At 36.5% G+C, this 21,002-nt stretch overlaps 1 protein-coding gene across 2 annotated transcripts in view; it reads left to right on the top strand.

The window, feature by feature from the left end:
• The first annotated feature begins 1,157 nt into the window (after positions 1–1,157).
• LOC124544677 (proton-coupled folate transporter-like) overlaps positions 1,158–21,002 on the top strand; it is a 165,486-nt gene continuing 145,641 nt past the window's right edge. For both annotated transcript variants that reach the window (XM_047123302.1, XM_047123301.1), the window contains exons 1-2: positions 1,158–1,312; positions 2,124–2,301. In XM_047123302.1, the coding sequence (XP_046979258.1) occupies positions 2,124–2,301 (178 nt within the window). In that variant the 5' untranslated portion in view covers positions 1,158–1,312. The remainder of the gene's footprint in view (positions 1,313–2,123; positions 2,302–21,002) is intronic.

The following is a 21,002-nucleotide window of genomic DNA, read 5'->3' as shown; positions in this document are numbered from 1 at the left end:
GTTAATTATCTGTTTGATTATTTATTTCTTATTCACTGAACTGTGTAGTTCATTTATCTTGTAAATGGTCTTTTAGGAAACTTCTTGTTGTTATTTACATTTGCCCAAATATGTATTGCATCCATCCTGGATTATTATAATGTAGTTAATAACATTTGTCATGTCAAAGTTTATATTATTATGTAAACACTGATAACACCAATTACATGTAAATATGCTCAACGGTGGAATAAAACATTTGTATTTGTAGTTCCACCTGAGTTATGGGATACTATTGTGGGGCAATTCTGTAGGCTCAAAGTTAGTGCTTAAAGGGCAAAAGAAAGCTGTTATGTGCATTTCAGGACTCGGTCCATGTGAATCATATCGAGATTATTTTAAGAAAGTAAATATAATGACAGTGTCTAGCCTGTATATTTACAACTACCTTGTCTTTTTGACCTAAGGAGAACAGTTCATGACCACAACACAAGAACTGGACATACAATTAATGTGCCATACGCTAGGCTTGACCTGAAAATGCCTACACAGTGCCAGTAAATAAACTTAAAACTAGTCTTCCGAGATGGATGAAAAGTAATTTACTCTGCTAAAGAGTTCCATGAATGTGTGTCAAATGACCCACTTTTCTTATGCGAACTGAACACTAAATTAACTACATACTTCAAATATGTCACACTGGGTAATTATTTTATTAGTGTTTCATATACTTATTGCTAATTATCTGTTTGATTATTCAGTTTCTTTGTCAATCACATAAATATGTTGTTCATTTACCTTATAATTGTCAGGAAACATTTTGTTGTTATTGACATTTATTTAAATATGTCTTGTACTGTTAGGAAACTTTTTGTTGTTTTTAACATTTATTTAAATACGTTGTGTATCTATCCTGGATTATTTTAGTATAGTTAATGACACACGACCAAGTTTATATTATTAGTACTCCTGTTACTAGTGTGTTCACTTTAACGACACCGATTTGATGTAACTATGCTCACAGATGAAATAAAAGATTTGCAAATTTGTAAATTTATATGCTAGTTTGCCCAGTTCGCGATATTTTTTGTCATCTGCGCGCATCCAATAGCGGTTAAGTACCAGGCTGTGTGGTTGTGGGCAACGACGAAGTCGTGTGTGTGGTGTAGTGATTGTTGTTTAACGCTTGGCGCAACCCTTTGGGTAACGTCGTCGTTTACGCACAACAGACCGCACAAATTTGGATCGCTTCCAAATCAGCAGACAAGCCGGTTCTCACTCGAAAAACCTTGAGCGTCCGTCAGGTGCACAGTTAACCGCGGAAACCGCTGAGGTACGTACACGAATTTCTGGATGAGCGCTTTATACATAACATTGTTACACCGTGCTCTGCGTCTGTCTTGACAATAGTTATTATTTCACAAAACCATTCTCGTACTACATATTTTAGTGCAAAGGACCACAGTGCAGTGTTTATGTTAAAATTTTATGCTGTGCGAACTTTTTTCCTTCAGAACTAAAATTTTGTTGCCTGTCTACCCAGTAATTCTGCTTCTTTTTAACGCATATAGCGCAGGCTGGGCATCGACTGTAAAGAAATGTCTTGAAAATAGTTTCCGGTTTGCGGAAATGTTCCGCGCGTGTGCGGCTTTTTCTGCCGAGTCTTTTCCTAAATTTCAAGCACGTTTTTTTTTTTTTTTTTTTTCCCAGTGCCAATGTTCAGAAATCTGTAACCGAGCCCAGATACCTTGAGTGATTACCGGTAATTTGTTTTATCATGTCATTTTTACTGATAAAATCTGTAAGTAGCAGGCAACTTGTTTATAACCGGTACTTTAATCTTCCCTCTGTGTGTATTTACTTACTTTTACGCCAAGGCCGACACCATGCATGTCAACAAACCTTTATTACTTTACTTAGTGTAGATAATTTTTCAGTATTATATTAACTTACCTTGTAGTATAGTCTCAAATTTCCTACAGAGACTTACTGCTAGTTCCTAACTTATACCACTGCCACACTATTTACATCACAAAATAATCACAGGGAAACACAGCATTTCACTGGATTTTGTTTTCTTTGATGTAACTGTTTAGTAGCATGTTATTATGGTATAAGACTACTAGTTGCCACTTCTCGGACAGATGCCCTCAGTGGAAACATTCTGTGACTCTGATGCAACTACAGCAGAAGTTAACACCGATAAACATGATTCTGACACAATCAGTAGTTCTACTGAAGAACATTCCTCCAGACTTGTTTACAAACCACACAATTGGAAGCCTTTCATGAAGCAGAGTGAAGACATGCCACTAATTCCAGGTCAGTGCAAAAACCACTCATTAGTATCGTAAAAAGGAGATTTACTTAATAGGATCTTGTGTCACATTGCTTATTTGATTCTTCTTTGTTTTATAATATTATTGTTTGCATGAATGGTATCCAAGTTGATATGTTTAATATTATTTGTTAAAAACTCTCATAAGGAGAACTCTTTCATTTCTCTGCATATTACGTTTCTTGTATGCAATAAAAAATACATTCCAAAAGCAAATGTTTATGTATTGAGTTTTCCAGTAGGACACAACTCAGGAACTAGTAGTGTTAAAAGCTCCTGTCATGAAAAATCTGATCCATTCTTTCTCTTCGCATATGTTAGATTTTTGTTGTCAGTTGGAATGCCAGTTATTAAATTGTTAAATTAGCATATTTACAAATTCAGAAATAGTTGCCATTACTCTCTTGTTCAGAGCCTCAGATAATAATGAACCTCATTGCCAGATAAGTTTTGAAACTAATATGATACACTGAATGAAATTCTTAGAGGGTTATTTAGTATATAATGTTGCTTCAGGAGTAGAATAGGATAGAAATAAGATACCAGTACCAATTGTATTGAGAAGAATTAGTTTTTACAAGGTCAGTTTATTTCTTCTCTATCTAACACTTGCTTATGCATTTCTTGTAAACTTTCTTGTTAAAATTCTGCCATCTGTAATAAAAGCCACTTCAGTGTCTCTGAATAGTTGGAATATGTGAAACTTGTATAAAACTACTGTATTGCTGTGATGAGGCAACAAAACACTTTGCTTCCTGCATTTTGACTGCCATGTGCTCTGGCTGAGTCTGATCATCCTGATATAAAAAGCTTTCAGATTTAACACTCATATAGGTAAGAGCCATTGAGTAAGAAGATGGGGGGGGGGGGGGGGGGGCGGTGTAAAACCCAAATAAGGAGTGTTTTTTGGCAGTATTCATCTGAGCATGATGTATTTTATTTGTGTACTTGTTTATTTATATGTATATATTTTCCTTTGTTCCATGGGAACATGTGATCCACATCTACTCATTTATGAAATAAGTCTCTACATACATAGGCTACAGAAAGTTGACTAGAAAAAAAAACACTAAAATAAGAGGTTTATGGCATCATCATGCCTGTGTGCGTGTGTGTGTGTGTGTGTGTGTGTGTGGGTGTGTGTGTGTGTGTCAAAGGAGGAACCAGCAGTAAGATGATCCAAGTCATACAGGTACTGGTGTGCCATCATGGGTTAGGTCTCTGCACCAGTTTCACAATTATTGGTAATATCTACCACACTCAGCATGGTATGTAGCAGTGAACCATGATCTTTCAACCTGCTTCACCAAAAAGCTGATCTGGGTCTTCCGAACATTACATGTGTGGTTGGAACTGCCTGTCCTGGTCAGTTTCCCGATACCAGCCTATTTATCATGACGGATAATATTCTCTCTCATCTTGCTCTTTTTCATAATCCCACATATCACTAACTGATTAATTTTTTTTTTCACTGACCTGACAACTTCTTAGCTGGCAGCATTGCTGAATGGACACGATTAGTAGCTGTTATGGTAACATGTATATAACACCCTGTCACACAGTGTGGTCTGTAACACAGCAACCATGATCATACTACCTTCTACTCCACAAAGATGACATGAGGTCTTCCTCAAATGACAAATATCTCAGAACTTTGTAGAATGGAACTTGCTCTGCGACATGTGTTGTACCTATAGGCCCAATCAATCTGTCCTCAAATGGCAACCCATTGTAGTTGTTAGCCCGTTTTCACTCACCCACTCAATTAGTGTCATCATTGTTACAACATTCCTGTATACTCACTTTAATTTCTGATTTATGTTTTAATGTTTGTTTTGTTGCAATCTTTATTTTTTTACCTCTTCTTCATTGTTAGTTACTTATATAGTTTCATGTTGCCTGGATCATTTTTCTGATAAATCATAATGATGTGGAACGAATCATTATACACTCAAACTGCAAATTAATTTGTAGAAATCGCTACATGCTTAACATTCATAAGATTTTTATTGTATTTTTGTTTTTAATATGCAGATATGAGTTAGTAATTCCTATCCACCACCTTTAGCACATTATGATAGCAAAAATAGTTTTACAGACCTGAATGAGCTATCAAGGAGAAACTTTTTAATTTTATTTTTGAATGTATTCTGCTGTCTATTACACATTTTATATCATTGTGTAAGTTATCAAAAATCTTAAGTTGCAGCATTGCGCACCCCCATTTTGTGCAAAAGAATGTACCATATATAATCTTTCCTTCAGGTATGGTAATATGTACATCATTGTTCCTTTTGAATTGCAGTGGATTATTTACAACAAACTTCGTGAGGAAATAAATATACTGATAAATATACTGGGAAGCATTAGTCAGAATGTCCAACTCCTTAAACGGATCTCTACAAAATGACTGTGAGTGAGCACCACAAACTATTCTTACCGAAAAAATTTTTGAGCAATGACGACTTTCTTTCTTAAAGACGAGTTACCCGAGAACATTATTCCATATGACATTACTGAATGAAAATATTTCAAGTTACTGAGTTGTCACTCCCCAAGACCTGGAATGATTCTAAGTGCAAATGTGGCTGAACAAGATTGTTTTAGATGCTCCACAACATGCTTTTTCTCACCGAGATGGGCACTAAGAACTTTGAAGTTGCCACCCCATTTATAATTTCCTAACCCTATGTTACACTTACAATTGGTGTAGTATCCCTAGATGTGCAGAATTGAATATACTATGTCTTTTTAAAATAGAGGGCGAGACAATCTTCAGAAAACCAGTCAGAGGTATTTTTAGGAACATCATTTAGCATATCTTCTGTTTCCGTATATATGCTTGGGCTGATTACAATACCTGTGCCATCTGCAAAGAGATCCAATTCTGCTTATTGTACATTAGGCTGAAGGTTGTTCATATATATGAGGAACAATAGTGGACCTAAGATTGAGTATTGGGTAGCTCCATATGTGATTACTTCCCAGTCAGAATACCGTCCCCAGACTATATTAGCTGAATTACTAAGTACAATTCTCCGCATTCTTTTGGTTAGATATCACATTATCCATTGTTTGGTTAAACCAAAAGTCCTATAAAACTTCAGTTTATCTTGGAGAACATTGTAATTCACAGAGTCATATACCTTAAATCGGTTGTAGAAAATACCAGACAGCACAATTTTATTATTTCATGCTTGTAAGATTCAGTGAATGAACATGTAAATGGCATTCTCAGTAGGGCAACTCTTCTGAAATCCAAACTGTGATTTTCTGAGGATGTTATTGTTTCTCATATGGGATACCTACTACTCTTAGAATACATAACCTTCTCAAATATTTTGGAAAATGATGTCAACAATGAAACAGGTTGGTAGTTACCAACATCTCTCGTATCACCTGTCTTAAATAGTGGCATATTTCAGTCTCTCTTGAAAAACACCTTGAGTTAGTGATGCCTTACATATTTCAGACAATACCAGGATTATTATATGGGAACAAGTCTTTAGTACTCTATTGGGAAGACCATCAAAACCAGACGAGCTTTCATTTTTGAGAGAATGTGTAATTTTCTTAATTTCAGAAGGCGAAGTTGATGATACATTCATATGATTGAATTTTATGAAAGTTACTTTCTCAATATGCTTGGTTATCTGTTGAACTGTTGGTCCCTATACTTTCTACCACATTTAAGATATGTTAAATAAATGTTTTTGCTACCTGTGGCTCATCATTTTCCTGTGCTACCCATTGTTGCCTCATCCTCACTTCTAAATCCAATCTGTTTTCCTCTAACCTTTGTCACTATAAAAACTTGTATTTTGGAGGATGGAAGCTCTAACTCACATTTGATCATCCTGATTTAGGTTTACTGTAGTTTCCCTAAAGTACTACAGGCAGATGTCAGGATAGCACATATTATAAAGTCAAAGTTGACTACCTGTTGTATATTCAGCAACTAGACCTGCAAGTATGTAAAACTCTGTATATAAGAATTATGTTTCTTCTTCTTAAACTACAATAGCATATGTCCAATATCTATGTAAAAGTGGTCCACAAATGAATTAAACTATTATTACTATCAAGGTACTATAAGATATAGGAGTCAGTTGTGAAATATTTCTTGATCATATTGTGGGTACATATTTTATTTGAGGCTATCTGGGTACCTTCAGGGCACAAGATACGCAGCCACTGGAAAATTTTCCTTTGGGACTAGAACTGTTCATGACATTTTAAAGCAAAATAAAAGTGCTTCTCGTGCATTTATTCAATAGGCAATCAATACGACAGTTGTGGAACCTTGCCCACAGTGCTCGATAAGATGGCAAGAAACATATTTTATACTTAAACAACATGAAGCAGTTTATTATTATATTACAGTGCATAACATCCTATTTTCTTCGAAGTTATTAGTTACACAAAAGCACCAGAAAGTAGCAAACAGTTGGGTAACACAGAATACTTAATCAATTGTTGCTTCTAACTCATTCATGAACTTGTTTGCCTATTATTACCAAATTTTTGTACTTTGTTGCAGTAAAAAATCTCCTTCATATCTTACTTTCAGAATTTCTGCTCATTCGGTAATAAAAGGAATAAATCAGTTAACTTGAAAATTTTTAAAGTAATCTGTTTTATCATGACAATTAGGTAAAAACAAGCGCTTCGCTATTACTACTCATAAAATGTGAGGCCTTGTGGAAAAGTAATGCCTTCATATTTTTTGTGGGAACTGTGATGTACTGAGATACCCCACAAGAAGAGTTTGCAACAGTTGGTACCAGAAGTACCAGGGATGTCTGTCCACAGCAGGAACATTACTGCAAGCAAGCCATCGTGCTACCTGAGAGAATCACACCCCTGAAGCAGCAACGCCACCAGGAAGACAGATGCACTTAATAAACGTGCATGAGCAGAAGTCATCAGATGCAAGTTGTAAGTCAATCCGATCTTGCTAGGGAGTTCTTGCAAAATGTTCATCATGTCTTCAAATTGTTAAGTGAGATAGAAACAGTGGTTGACAGCCAGTAGTTATTCTTCAGTAGAAACAGAACAGTGAATAGAATTATTGTGTATGGACAGAGACAGCCTGCATGGAGATTTAAGTGTATGCCTTTAGTTTCAGGGTTCATATAGTAGATCAAGACAGAAGAGTAGTTTTCTTCTGGCTTTATTTCAGAGAACATTATTTAGTTTGTATTCATGGAACTCCAGTCAATATAGGACAGATAGGTGAAACCTAGATTCTATGACTGCTGCAACCAGTGTTATGAAAGTTGAATAACATATTTTCCTATTCACTATTATGTGTTTCTTCCATTGTGTGTGTTCTGCCCTAGAACCCATGCATCCGTCCTACCAGGACACCTGTATTAGTCTTTTTCAGCGGCAGCAAGATTTTCATCTAAGTGGACACTCCCAGTCCACTACAGAAACTCTTAAAGCTTTCTAAATAAAACAAACCGTTATTGATGTTCTCGATCTTTATTCTTCATGCCTACACATTTATTTTTCAAAATAGTCACCCTGACAATGAAGATACTTCTCCCATCGAGAGACCAGTTTATTCATCTATAGAATGTTTGACTTTCTTAATGGAACCACAAACTCACTTCTGTTTGCACAATTTCATCACTATCAAAGTGAAGTTCTCAACTGATGTAAATCATATGGGACCAAACTGGGACTGTATGGAGAATGGTCGATGACAGTGAACTGAAGGCATCAGATCATTACAGATGTCACTTCACTTGTATGTGATCTGGCACTGTTATGCTGAAAGAGAGGGTGTTCCGGATGAACTCTTTGAATTTGAAACTCGATTATAGCAAGCTATTTCTCATGCAGCGACATAGTTATGTTACATACCGCCACGTTATATGCTACAGTTCGGAGCCCTCTAGCAGTAGAGAACTGAAAATGTAGACATCAAGAATAAAGAGGTAGAATGTTAATAACATTTGTTTTATTTAAAAAGTTTTAAGAGTGTTCACATATTAGATTTGTTGGAATTACTTTTTGGCAAGCCTTTGTAAATAGAGGCTAAGCACACAATATGCTTTATTTAATAAATGTTTGGTAAATGTAATCAGTACATAACAGTAAACTAATTTATAGGTAATTAAACTGTTTGAAAATATTGTTACTTACCCTGTCTGCAAAAACCACAGACATAAAAAAATTTCATCATCTTCAGCAATGAGTTCAGAACATTCTTCATGAATCCAATCATTGCTCTTTGAAAATTTCACCAAACTTTCTTCTGATTAAGCATTGAAGAAAAGTTCATTGCAAAAAATGCAGACTATGTCATTACCACCATCACTTCCACAGGACTGGGATTTTTCTAATATTTCCTCTTTTTATTTCCAGTCATTTTGTTAGCACCAAGCCTTAATTTTATCTTTGTACCAATGAAGCAGCAAACTCTTTTTTGTAACGTTAACATGCCAGAAGAGCAGTTTTCTCTGTTTTGTTTATTGTGAGTTTTTCTCTCTTATTTTAGTAGCCATGCGGATGCCTTTAATATATTTAGGTGAGATACTGAAGGCAGAAGCAGTGATATGGGCTTAGACCCAGAAATACTTCTAGAAATTTCAGGATCCTTCCCTAATGAACTTTCACTGGCTGAATCCTCATGTCAATAAGTTAGGTTGAAATATCCAGTCAATGAACACATCTGAATCAAGAGGACAGGTACCTGTTCTTTATAAACCTGTTTACCACTGTTTCTATTTAATTTGCTTTCATGAAAGGAAGAAACACTAACATTGGAGGCATGTAGATCCCTGTTGCACTCGTACAACTCTCAACTGCTACCAGTGTGCTCCTCTCAGCAGATATCAGACCACCAACTTATTGTTTTCCCTGCAGAACTAAGATGTTGGTCTGTCAGTTTGCTATAGCCCTTATTCCAGTTTCATCTGTGCTGTAGATTCTCTGTGGAATGAACATGTGCTTGTCACACACCTTCGTAAGGGGACTTCTTAACATATATCCTGTTGGATCCTGTTGCCCTGGCTTGTAATGTTCATTCTTGTGGAACTTAAGGCTCAGTATGTAAAATAAGAGAAACGAAACCAATCACATTTAGCAGACTGATGTGTGGCGATTAGACACATCTAACAGAAAACTATCTTCACTAGCTTTTGAGCTTTCGGTCTTTTTCGAATAGAAAGTACACACATTCCAACACACAACCACACACCCATATTCACACTACCACTCCTGCAGATTAAAGAGTACAAATTATTGAGAGTAGTTTGCTGGGCTGATGGATGTGAGGAGGGACAGGAAAGGGCATATGAGGCAAGGAGCATTTAGTGCAAGGCAGGAGTGAGAAAGATAGATGACTCATTGAAAGCATGATAATATGAAAGGAGTTCTGAGGAGATAGAGCATGTAAGATATATAGAAAGATGGGGGTGGGGGGGGAGGAAGGTGGAGATGGAGAGGAAGACAAGGAGGGGAGAGGAAAGGGGTCAGTGTGGGAAGGGAGGAGGGATTTGGGGAGGGGGAGGGGAGTGATAGGAGAAGGCAGGGCACAGTCTTTATGGAGAACGTTAACTGTAAGAGAAGACAAAAGGAAAAAAGTAAGGTGAGGTAATGGAAACAGGATAGTGGAAGTTAAGGCCATGGATACTGTGAGAATGCAGAATATGCTGAAAAGACAAACCCTGCATGAATAGATCAGAGAAACTTGTAATGGAAGAGAATATCCAAATACCACACACAGCGAAACAGCTGTTAAAGTCATTTGCATTGTGCTATGCAGCATGTTCATCAACTGGATGATCAAGTTTGCAGTTGGCCATAATTTGGTAGCAACCATTCATGTGAGCTGAGAGTTGGTTAGCTGTCATGTACACTTAGAGTGTTGCATGGCAACTGAACAGCAGCAGATATATAACATGGCTACTTTCACATGTGATACCGCACTTTATATGGCATGAAATGCCTGTGACTACACTGTGGCAAGAGTGAGTGGATAAGTGTATGGGACAGGAACATCTGTTTTATAATGCAGGTGGTGAGGCTATTGGGAAGAGATGGATGACAGCGGTGAAAGTGGAGATATTGCTGGTGGTTGGTGTGCTTCATATGAATAGACATAATAATAAAGCCATCCAAGACATGGAGATCAACATCTAAGAAGATGGGTCATTGAGTTGACTTGGGAGTAGATTTTGAGGTTGTGCAGGAAAGAACAATGGCTTTACTTGCTATGAGCATCAATGAATCTGAACCAGACAAAGGCGTTTACGTGTGACCGGATAGCTAGATAGAAGGAATTCATGCAGAAGGTCCGTAAATGAGTTGGCAGAGGATGATGCCATGTATTTACCATTGGCAGTACCCTGGATTTGTTTACAGATTAGGCCTTCGAACATGAAATTGTGACGATGTTGGCCAGGAGGATAAGAAAATACGTGGTGGGTTTGGTATCGAGAAGATGCTTGGAAGGGTGTGTAGGGCATGCCCATGGGGGTTGTTGCTGCACAAGGATATTGCATCTGGTGATTAGGCAGTGGAAACTGTGGAAAGGCTGTAAAGAAAAAGAGTACTGTTTGGTTGTTGAATTGGAGCTTAGGGGCACTAGTTTGGAGTTGTTTGTTAACAGAAGCAGAGATCCATTTGGTGGGAGCTTCTTAAACACCCACACTGGGGCAATCAATAGGGAGACCTGTGGGGTTGGGCTTGTGGAGTTCAGGGAGAAAATAAAAAGTAAGAATGCAGGGTGTTTCTGGGTCAAAAGGGAGATGGATTCAGTGTCAGGTTTTGGGATGGTACTAAGACCCTGAGGAGTTGCTGTAGGTCATGGTGGACTTCTGGGATGGGATCATGGTTGTAAGGTTCCTGTGCACAGATATTGGAAATTTGGCAGTGAACCTCAGCCAAATGTCATTATTATTCATGATCACTGTGGTTGAGCCTGTGTGCATAGGAAGGGTGATAAGATCTGTATTTGTTTCCAGGTAACAGCTGTGTGTGCCAAAGGAATGAATGTTAGTCTCACCAGGAAGGAATGTGAATGTGAGACCAGGTTAGAAGTGAGACATTTTTCAAAGGTTATTACCAGTGGTTGACTGAGTGGAAGGAGAATAGCATCACAATTAGAGGGAGGTTGGAACTGTTTTAAACAAGGCTCTGTGTGGGGTTTTATTGCTGTTGCCAGAGGGGTGCATGGTGAAGAAGTGTTTCCAATGTGGAGAATGAGTAAAGGAAAGAAAGTTCTTTACAAGTCCAAGGTGATGTGCTTAGAAAGTACTGAGACATCTGCTGGGGATGGATTTGTGGCAGAAAGGTTGACAAGGTGTTACGGGATGGGCATTAAGTCTGTTTGAGGCCTAGTCCACTCCAGAACAATGTTGCAGATATTCATTGCAGGGTTGCCCCAGTTCGATGTCTCCCATCTGTTCAGGACAGCCTCGCAACAAAAAGGCTTGTCCACACTACTAGGGACAGTTTTACTTGAAATCTCTTGTGTGTTAGACTGTGCAAATTTATTTATCTTCCTTTTGCTAAAGGTTTAAAAAATACAAATTTTGGCTCCAGAACACAGAAGAAGCAAATATTTTAATTATAAGTAGCTCCTCAGCATTGTTGTGCTTGCTGTAGTTGATGCCAACTAAAATTTTGTATGCTTGTGTGTGGGGTGTTAAGGATGACAGAATCTTTAAATATGCAATGCTTCATGAAAAAATAAATAGTGGAACAGTGATGGTCAGAATGATCACACATAGATCAGTGTCTTCAAATAAATGTGCATGTAGATCAGTAAACAAAATTAATTGTTTCTCAGAGTAACCCCTGTGTCATCATAAGTACTTGACGTCTTACCTTATGAGTTTTTTAAATGCTGCAAACAATATTCAGTATAAAGTGTTGTGTTTTTATCATACTCCATTTCACATCATTTTATTCCAACTCTTTCCTTGATTCATTTCAAACTTGTATCAGCACAAAATCATCATTAGTTTACTCATATATACATATATCCAATAAGAAATAAAGTATGAAATGTAAACATAACGTTTAATTAATCTAATCACATGTAACTTCCAAATTCAGAAGTATGGTGAACTGTACAATATAAAGAGTTTGTGACGTTCACCTGCTTTATTTCTTTGTTGATTGTCCTCGGTGTCAATGTACTGCATTGCTATACTGGCTGAAAAATGGAGGGTGGAAGTTCAACACTGACTACTTTAAATGATGTAGCCAACAGTTGCAAAAATGGTTCAAATGGCTCTGAGCACTATGGGACTCAACAACGTAGGTCATAAGTCCCCTAGAACTTAGAACTACTTAAACCTAACTAACGTAAGGGCATCACACACACACCCATGCCCGAGGCAGGATTCGAACCTGCGACCGTAGCAGTCCCGCGGTTCCGGACTGCAGCGCCAGAACCGCTAGACGACCGCGGCCGGCCCAACAGTTGCACATTTGCGTTTCACAGTTCTTTACTTTCAATGTGCACAACCCCCACACAATTATATGGCCAGTGCACTATTGCTTAACTTTTGATAAGCCTCATTAATAGTTTGCAGGCAAACATCAACATACTGCTACAATAATTTACTGTTGAACATCCACAAGCAGTAGAAACCTAATCACACAGTTCGTGCCACATAATACGGTATGTATTGAACAGACACTGTCATTGTTTTAGCACACGCCCTATTACATTTATTTCACAGCTAAGTGGATGCACTGTTGTTGATCTAATCAATACGGGTTCCTCATCTGAAACTCAACCATAGACTGACTGTCTTGGGACTGAAACGCGGGCTGTTATATATCCTCACAATAATAGGCACTGAAACTATACATGTTCAATGTTTAATTTACAAAAATTGCAATTAAAACTTAACTCATTAAAGTAACTGAATGCATCAAAAAATTGCATCTTTTTAACAGTTTCTTCTACTTCAAAATTTAGGCTGAATTATTTGTAAAAATATCCCAGCTTGCTTCATCACGAGTTATTTTGTGTATATGATACAGTGTGACAACAAAATTCAAGATGATAGCAAAAAATCTAACCTACTACGAGGGTAGTTTGAAAAGTTCTCAGAATCACCATGAGAGGTCAGTGCTAGCACAACAAGTTGTTCACATGATATTCATTGGACTGTTGCCTGTAAACAAGTCCCACATCAGTGCTTTTGGAAGAGAGCTGTGGTGGTAACATGGCTCTGCTGTTGTTTCCACGTAGTGATTTGCAAAGATGGAAAAAATTGAGATTCGAGCAGTGATTAAGTACTTCGTAAAGAAAGGTATGAAATCAAAAGACATTCATGCCGATTTACAGACTATGCTGGGGGACTCAGCTCCTTCATATCCAGCTGTTGCCAAGTGGACAAATGAATTTAAATTTGGTCGGGAGGGCTTAGATGATGATCTGCGCAATGGTTGGCCTAGATGTTTCACTACCCCGGAAATCATTGCAAAACTGCTCAAAATGGTCATGGAGGTTCACCGACTGAAAGTGCATGAAATTGCTCATGCTTGCCATATGTCACCTGGAAAGTTATGTCACATTTTAACAGAAGAATTAGAAATGAAAAAATTATCTGCAACATGGGTGCTGCTATTCTTGACGCTGGATCAAAAACGCATGAGAATGGACATATCGGAACAATATTTGACCCATTTTATGAGCAATGAACAAGGTTTTTTGCACCAGTTTGTGACCACAGATCAAACTTAGGTGCATTGCTATACCCCAGACACAAAATAAATTTCAAAGCAGTTGAAACATGCTGATTCTCTGCCACCAAAGAAAGTAGGGACAATTCCTTCGGTGGAAAAGGTCATGGAATCACTATTCTGTGATGCGAAGGGGATTCTGTTTGTAGATCTGCTCACTGGGAAAACAATTACTGCAGAATACTATGCTGACCTCTTAGACAAATTGAAACAAAAGACACGCAAAAAAAGGCCGGGTTTAGCAGGGAAGAAAGTCATCTTCCATCAAGACAATGCACACCCGCACACATGTGCCACCGCCATGGCAAAATTACATGAACTAAGGTATGAATTGTTGCCAGTCTTCCCTTATTCACCTGATATAGCTCCATCAGACTTCCATCTCTTCCCAAAACTGAAAATCTTGGTGGACTAAGATTCACTTCAAACAAATAATTGATAGCCAGAGTTCAACTATTTTGCAGGCCTTGAGAAAACTCATTTTTGAGATGGGACCAAGGCACTGGAACATCGTTGGAGCACTTGCATTAATCTACAAGGAGCCTACATTGAAAAATAAAAAAAGTTTCAGTGATGAAAGTACTTTCTTTCTATTCTGTTCTGAGCACTTTTCAAATCATCCTCATATACCAGACAAAATGTATATTTTTGTCCATGAATAGAAAAACACTAATTTAAAGTATATACAAGAAAATGCAAATGAAAATTCCCTGCGATATGTTAATTGTGACCAAAGTAGTGCATAGAACCATGCAGAAATAACCCACTCATAGGAAATGCAATTACAGCAAATAATTGTAAAGCCACAAAACAAGTTATTTTTAAAGAAATTCCTTAACTTCTTAACATACAGTCAAGTACAAGAATTAACCTGTAATGCACCTGTGAGATCTACTGTTTGTATTGAAGTCCAAAGTCATGATGTCACAACAGAAAAACAGTTCAAGTGAATATAGTAAGCAAAACTACATGAACCGAGAACTTGGCATGAGACACCCCAACCAAATTGAAAATGTTCAAGGCCTAAGTTTGTGACAGTCAGACCAACCTGAAAAATGCAAACTGCTCTGTAGTAACCAGTAAGAAAGTTCATCATCGATTAGTACAACATCAAAGTCCATAAGAAACAAGTATGCAAATGTGCCAGTTAATACGATGTGGAACTTCAAGTTCCAGACAAATGTCACCCACTACCATAAGAAAAACAAAAGTTAGTATTTGGAGCACAAAGGCGGTATGATACAGTACACCATCAACAACGATTACAGCTCATGTCAAATATGGGTAAATCTTCCAGGTAGGTAATGTTATTCACGTTCATACAAATGGTTGTTTGAAGATAAGTACATATGTTGGCATTTAAATGATTTAATAGGGAAAGCAATGTAAGTATTCAATAATATCCTGAACAGGCAATCGAAGAAAAACAATGACAAAAACCTGTATACCGCTGACATCATGACATTGATGTGAGAACTTATCCAGACAAAAGTGGTTCAACGTGAGTGATGTGAAAGAATCTATGGCAAACTCCAACATGGAGACTAAATTGGGAGAGAATACACATAAGTTATATGAAAGAAATTTTATGTAACAGCAAATATGTTGATCAATACACAGAAAATATAAATGTTTAAGATAAGAACAAAAATACCACATACCGGTAACAATGTTGAGCATCAGAGCACTAAAAAACATATACAATGAATGCTAACAACCAATACAGGAAACATGACACAAAGTGTATACAGAATCAAATATAGATAAAGGTATAATCATAGTGAAAAGCAGTGTAATACATTTAACATACGGAAATGTAGCTTAAATTCCAAGTGTGATTGGTGTGTCAAAGAAATGGCTGATGTACAGCTGGAACATCCAACCAAAATCTATCTTGTCTGGCTGATGTCTTTCTCAGGCTAATCAGCCAACCCATATATTTCATCAAGACTGTGGTCATCTATAACCATGTAGCCAAAATCCACTAATAAGGCTATTGTCACCCTACGACAATAGCAAGCAAAATACTCCTAAATCATATTAATCAAAAGCTTTCAAAGACAACACCAGATTCACCGTAGAGCAATGGGATTCATTATAGTCAAGATAATGTAAATAATTTAAATCCATTGAATATGTGTCATGTATAAACTTCATCTCAAATGTTGCTAAAAATCTCCATAATAATCATTCTGAATATTCAACCATGTATGTACAAAGTATTTCAGATTCACATCAAGTTCAATAATCGTAGAAATCTTAAAGATGTGATATAATACCAAATGTTATACAAGTGACCAAGATTATGCCATAATTAAGTAAACAAATGCATGTATGTGACCCAGTTGACTATATTTCTCTTCAAAATTCATATTGTTGTCAGTTCCTGTCAGTAAAGATAAGATAAGATACTATTATCAAATCAGTGAAGTATTTCATGTACCAAGAAGTAATTTAGGCATGTGGCTAGAAACTAAGTGTAAATAGTGTAAATAATGGAAGCAGTACCAAAGTTAAAGATAATGAAGCAGATACTACATTAGCTGGGGCCCTTGTGCTTGCCAGACACTTGGTACACAAAGAGAGTGCACCGCCCCCCCCCCCCCCCCCCCCCCAAGGGTGGATCAAATTGAACATTGAACCTCAGAAAATATCCAAAGCAGAGAGTATCAAGCAAATTATTGTACCTCATATCATCAGGCACCAATATCATGAATCAAAATAGATAAACAAAGTCAGCATAAATCCAAAGAAATAGAAATAAATATACATGTGTGTGTGAATGTAGTACCAATGTATAATGGTGTGGACATTGATCAAATTGAACATATGGCTTCATCTGTGTGATATTTCTTAAACTAAATAGCTTATGTGACTATGGATAAATTAACCTAAATGTATTTGGATGAGATATCTCTAAGATCTCAGATGGTCCAATGTATGTATTGAAGAACATTTTTGTTCCTTTGTTAATTGCTCTTGACTTTTCATTAATTTTAGTCAACTTGAGATCTCCTACTTTAAACTGTGTAACTTTAAGATTTTTGTCATGCTGCTTCTTCCTCTTCCTATGATATGCCTCCATATTTCTCTTCACCACCTCTTCCCTCTCATCAGCAGTTAACTCTGTACAGGTTGGAAACTCAATCAATTCACCGAGTAAGTTAGCAGGTTTCTGGTTAAAATGAACTTCATATAGTGTGAATCCAGTTGTAGTATGCTGCAAACTATTTAGAATGACTTATAAGTGTACCAATTCATAAGATCCTTGGAATAATATCTTCTGCACAACCTACCAATTTCCCTCAAATACCTCCTGTAGGATTGCATGTTGGAGAATAAACAGATATTAAAATGTGCTTAATGTTCTCATTTTTAATCAATTCCTTCCATGAATGAGATGTGAACTGACTTCCATTATCTGACAGTAAAGCATGTGATTTGCCAACATTCCTAAAATAATCATCAATAAAACACTGAATAATTTTCTTTACTTGTACCTTTTTCAAAGGGTACAGCTTTACCAGTTTTGAAACCAGGTCAACAGTAACAAACAAATATTTGTAGCCTTCTTTAGTGCAGGGAAGTTAACTTACCTTGGTGGAATTCTACTCTGCATGAAACCGTTATGCTTCTGGTTGGTAGCTTTTACACTCTGACATCAATCACAGGAATTCAAACACTTCCTAACCTTTCTCTTTCTTAATACCTTGATTAGATTAGATTAATACTAGTTCCATGGATCATGAATACGATATTTCGTAATGATGTGGAATGAGTCAAATTTTCCAATACATGGCATAATTAAGTTAATTTAACAACATACTTAAGTTAATGTAAAAACGTTTTTATTTTTTATGTTTTTTTTATTTTTTTATATTTTTTTGTTTTTTTTCCTTTTTTCTTAATTTATATCTAAAAATTTCTCTATGGAGTAGAAGGAGTTGTAATTCAGAAATTCTTTTAATTTGAATGTACATAATCCTAAAATTCTTATTCTCTTGAATATCCTCACTATCCAGGTTACCTCCTACTGGTAATCCAGACAAAGTGTCAGCAACTACATTCTGATCACATCTAATGTACTGGATTGAATAGCCAGATTTCTGTAAGAAAATTGCCCATCTGGTAATCCTATAGTGATATAGCTTGCACTCCTGAATGTAGCACAAAGCTTTATGGTCTGTTTATACAATGACTTCTTGTCCAACTAAATAATTTTGAAATTTTTTAAACCCCCAAACAATGGATAAAAGTTCCTTCTTGGTGACTGCATAATTTTTTCATGCTTTTGTAAACTTCTACTGACAAAACTAATAGCACAGCGCACAGTCTCTCCCTCAACTTCCTTCTGTTGAAATAAACAAACTCCTAACCCATAATCTCACCCTTCTGTCATCATACAAAATGGCAAAGATAATTCTGGTCTATGTAAGATTTCACTATTGACAAGCTGTCTTTTCATCTCATCAAAAGCTGCTTGACATTCGTCAGTCCATTCCCAAATGCTGTTCTGTTTCAAAGGCACAAGAAGACATGGAGCATTTAAAGCTTGTGTTCTTATATATTTCCTATAGAAATTGCATGAACCATAAAATGATCTAAGTTCCTTCTTTGATCTAGGTTGGGGGAAATCTGCAATAATTAACAATTTGTCTTTATCAGGCAGAATTACTTCCTTATTAATAGTTTAGTGACTACCAGAATGTCATACACATAAATGACTAACTTTCAAAGTAACTCACTTCCCAAAACAAAATTCAAAGCCCTAATAAATTCAGCAACTCATAAGTTTAATCCAAAACTTTTCTCATTACACAAAATTGCAGTATATTGCCTCAAATTGGGTTCTAAAGTAATCTTGATGTCAAATCCAAGTAAAATAATTTGCTCCATGAAATTTATTCAACAACTCTCCATTGATTCTGGATGGTGAGCAAGTACTATTCTAACCCCACCATCTTTCTTAGCTACTACAACCATAGGATTGTTGTACTGATGCTATTCCTTTGTATTATCCCCCAGCTCTGCAATTTCTCCAATTCCTTATCAAACAACCTTCCTTTTACAAAGAGGTACACCACACAGCTTAATGAAAACTGATTCATGTGGTCTCAATTTTAACTTACACATGTAATCTTTTATTCTACCTGGTTTACCATTGAAAATGCTAGTTTATTCCCAAAGGAATCCCTCCTAGTCAGTCTTTCCATTGCTACTTAAATTGTCTGCTGAGTTAACTTTATCCAGTACTAACTGAGAAAAATCTTCACTAACCACCTGGTTATCAAAATACTCATTATCTTCATCTAAACAAATTCTGTCGTCAATTACTTCTACTTCTCTTAAATTATTTCTTCAGTTCTCATCAAAATCATGAATAATTTAGTTTCTCCATGAACACCAGATTTTGGATCAATAAAATGTAGCTTCATATTTAACCAATCAAACCTAGCACTAACTTTCAGTATCCAATTCAGCCCTAACAACATGTACTCATTCAGGTCAGTTATTACCAGACATCCTTGCTCAAATACAACATTACTGACAGTAAATAAAATTAATGCTTGCCTACTGATTAATTTACCAAGTTTTCCTTTGGCTCCTTTTATTTTAACACCAGTAATTGGAAATTCAGTATACTGTTCACTATTCTTTAATCTATCTCTTAATTTACCAGATGCGCCATTTACCGGGCTACCAGTGTCCAATAGACAAACTCCCTTCCAGTAGCCTGTAGATATTTCAATATGTGGACTACCAAGTATTTCATGCTTATTACTTCCATCTTCTTCAGCCAATAAATCATCTTCAATATCTGCACTTGCTTGAGCCTCGTTCTCTAACTTAGGCTGTAAAGTACTTGAAGGTAGCTTACAACTAGAGAGTGTGTGTTTAATACTATCACAGTAATCACCTTTTCCTACAGACACCTCATTCTCTTCCAGGACTTTCAGTATCTTATCACTGCTTACTGTAACAACTATGAAATATCTCACTGACCTCAATGGATATCAGCTGATTTTCATGTACCTATTTCTTCAGTTCTAAATCATCATATCATACCATTTTATTACTCATATTATTGCCTAGTACTTCCTCATAAACCATACCATCTAATTAATCATAAAATAAAACATCAGCATCAATACTACCAAAATACTCGTTAACAACATCATATGCACCTACATGAACCTCACTTCAACTACACATGTCTCCACATCACAATCGCTATCAAAAGTACTAGAACTTGTGCCAGCAGGCACATAAATATAATTTAACTTAGGTGTATGATTCTTACTTTCCTCCACATATTTTTCAGACAATATTGGAAATTCATCATCAAGAAATAACCTAACTGAATTGTACTCATCAGCATCGTCATAAATGTTACTATTACTGAACACATGACTCTCATTAAAAAAGTTAGTCAAATCATCTGTACTAAGATTAAATTTATTTTCTACTTTACTAGTATCCTCACTCACTTCAGTCAGCATAAAGTCTCAAAATGCATTCTCATAATCAGATCTGTTTATCTGCTAATTATTGTGTGTACTGTGGTGTCTGTGACCTGAATTCCGCCTTCCTCTCCGCCTCTAGCCTGATTTCTGCAACTGTTCTGCACCTCAAACTGACATGTTTGCAATGAGGTGTTTACCTTTTTTCCTGATTGTTATTTTCATAGAATCTGTTACCATTTCGCTTTGATTACCTCCGCCCTGCTTGTTCCTATTATTATTATTACTCTCGTTGTGATAGTTATTACCAAAATTATTATTACTTCTATTATCATCATATCTGTTATTATTGTTCCTGTTGAATTCTGGCGGTGTTGTGACGACACCCCCCCTCCCTCATTCTGAAAATTGTAGTCCCAGGCACGATCTAATTTGTGTACATATTTCAGTAATTCCTCAATAGTGCCATCTGGTTCATAAACGAGACTCCACTGCACACAGTGCTA

Source organism: Schistocerca americana, chromosome 8 (genome assembly GCF_021461395.2).
Source record: "Schistocerca americana isolate TAMUIC-IGC-003095 chromosome 8, iqSchAmer2.1, whole genome shotgun sequence".
Classification (NCBI taxonomy): Eukaryota; Metazoa; Arthropoda; class Insecta; order Orthoptera; family Acrididae; genus Schistocerca; species Schistocerca americana.
Note: the sequence above shows the minus strand (reverse complement) of the source record. Positions and strands in the feature narration are given on the sequence as shown.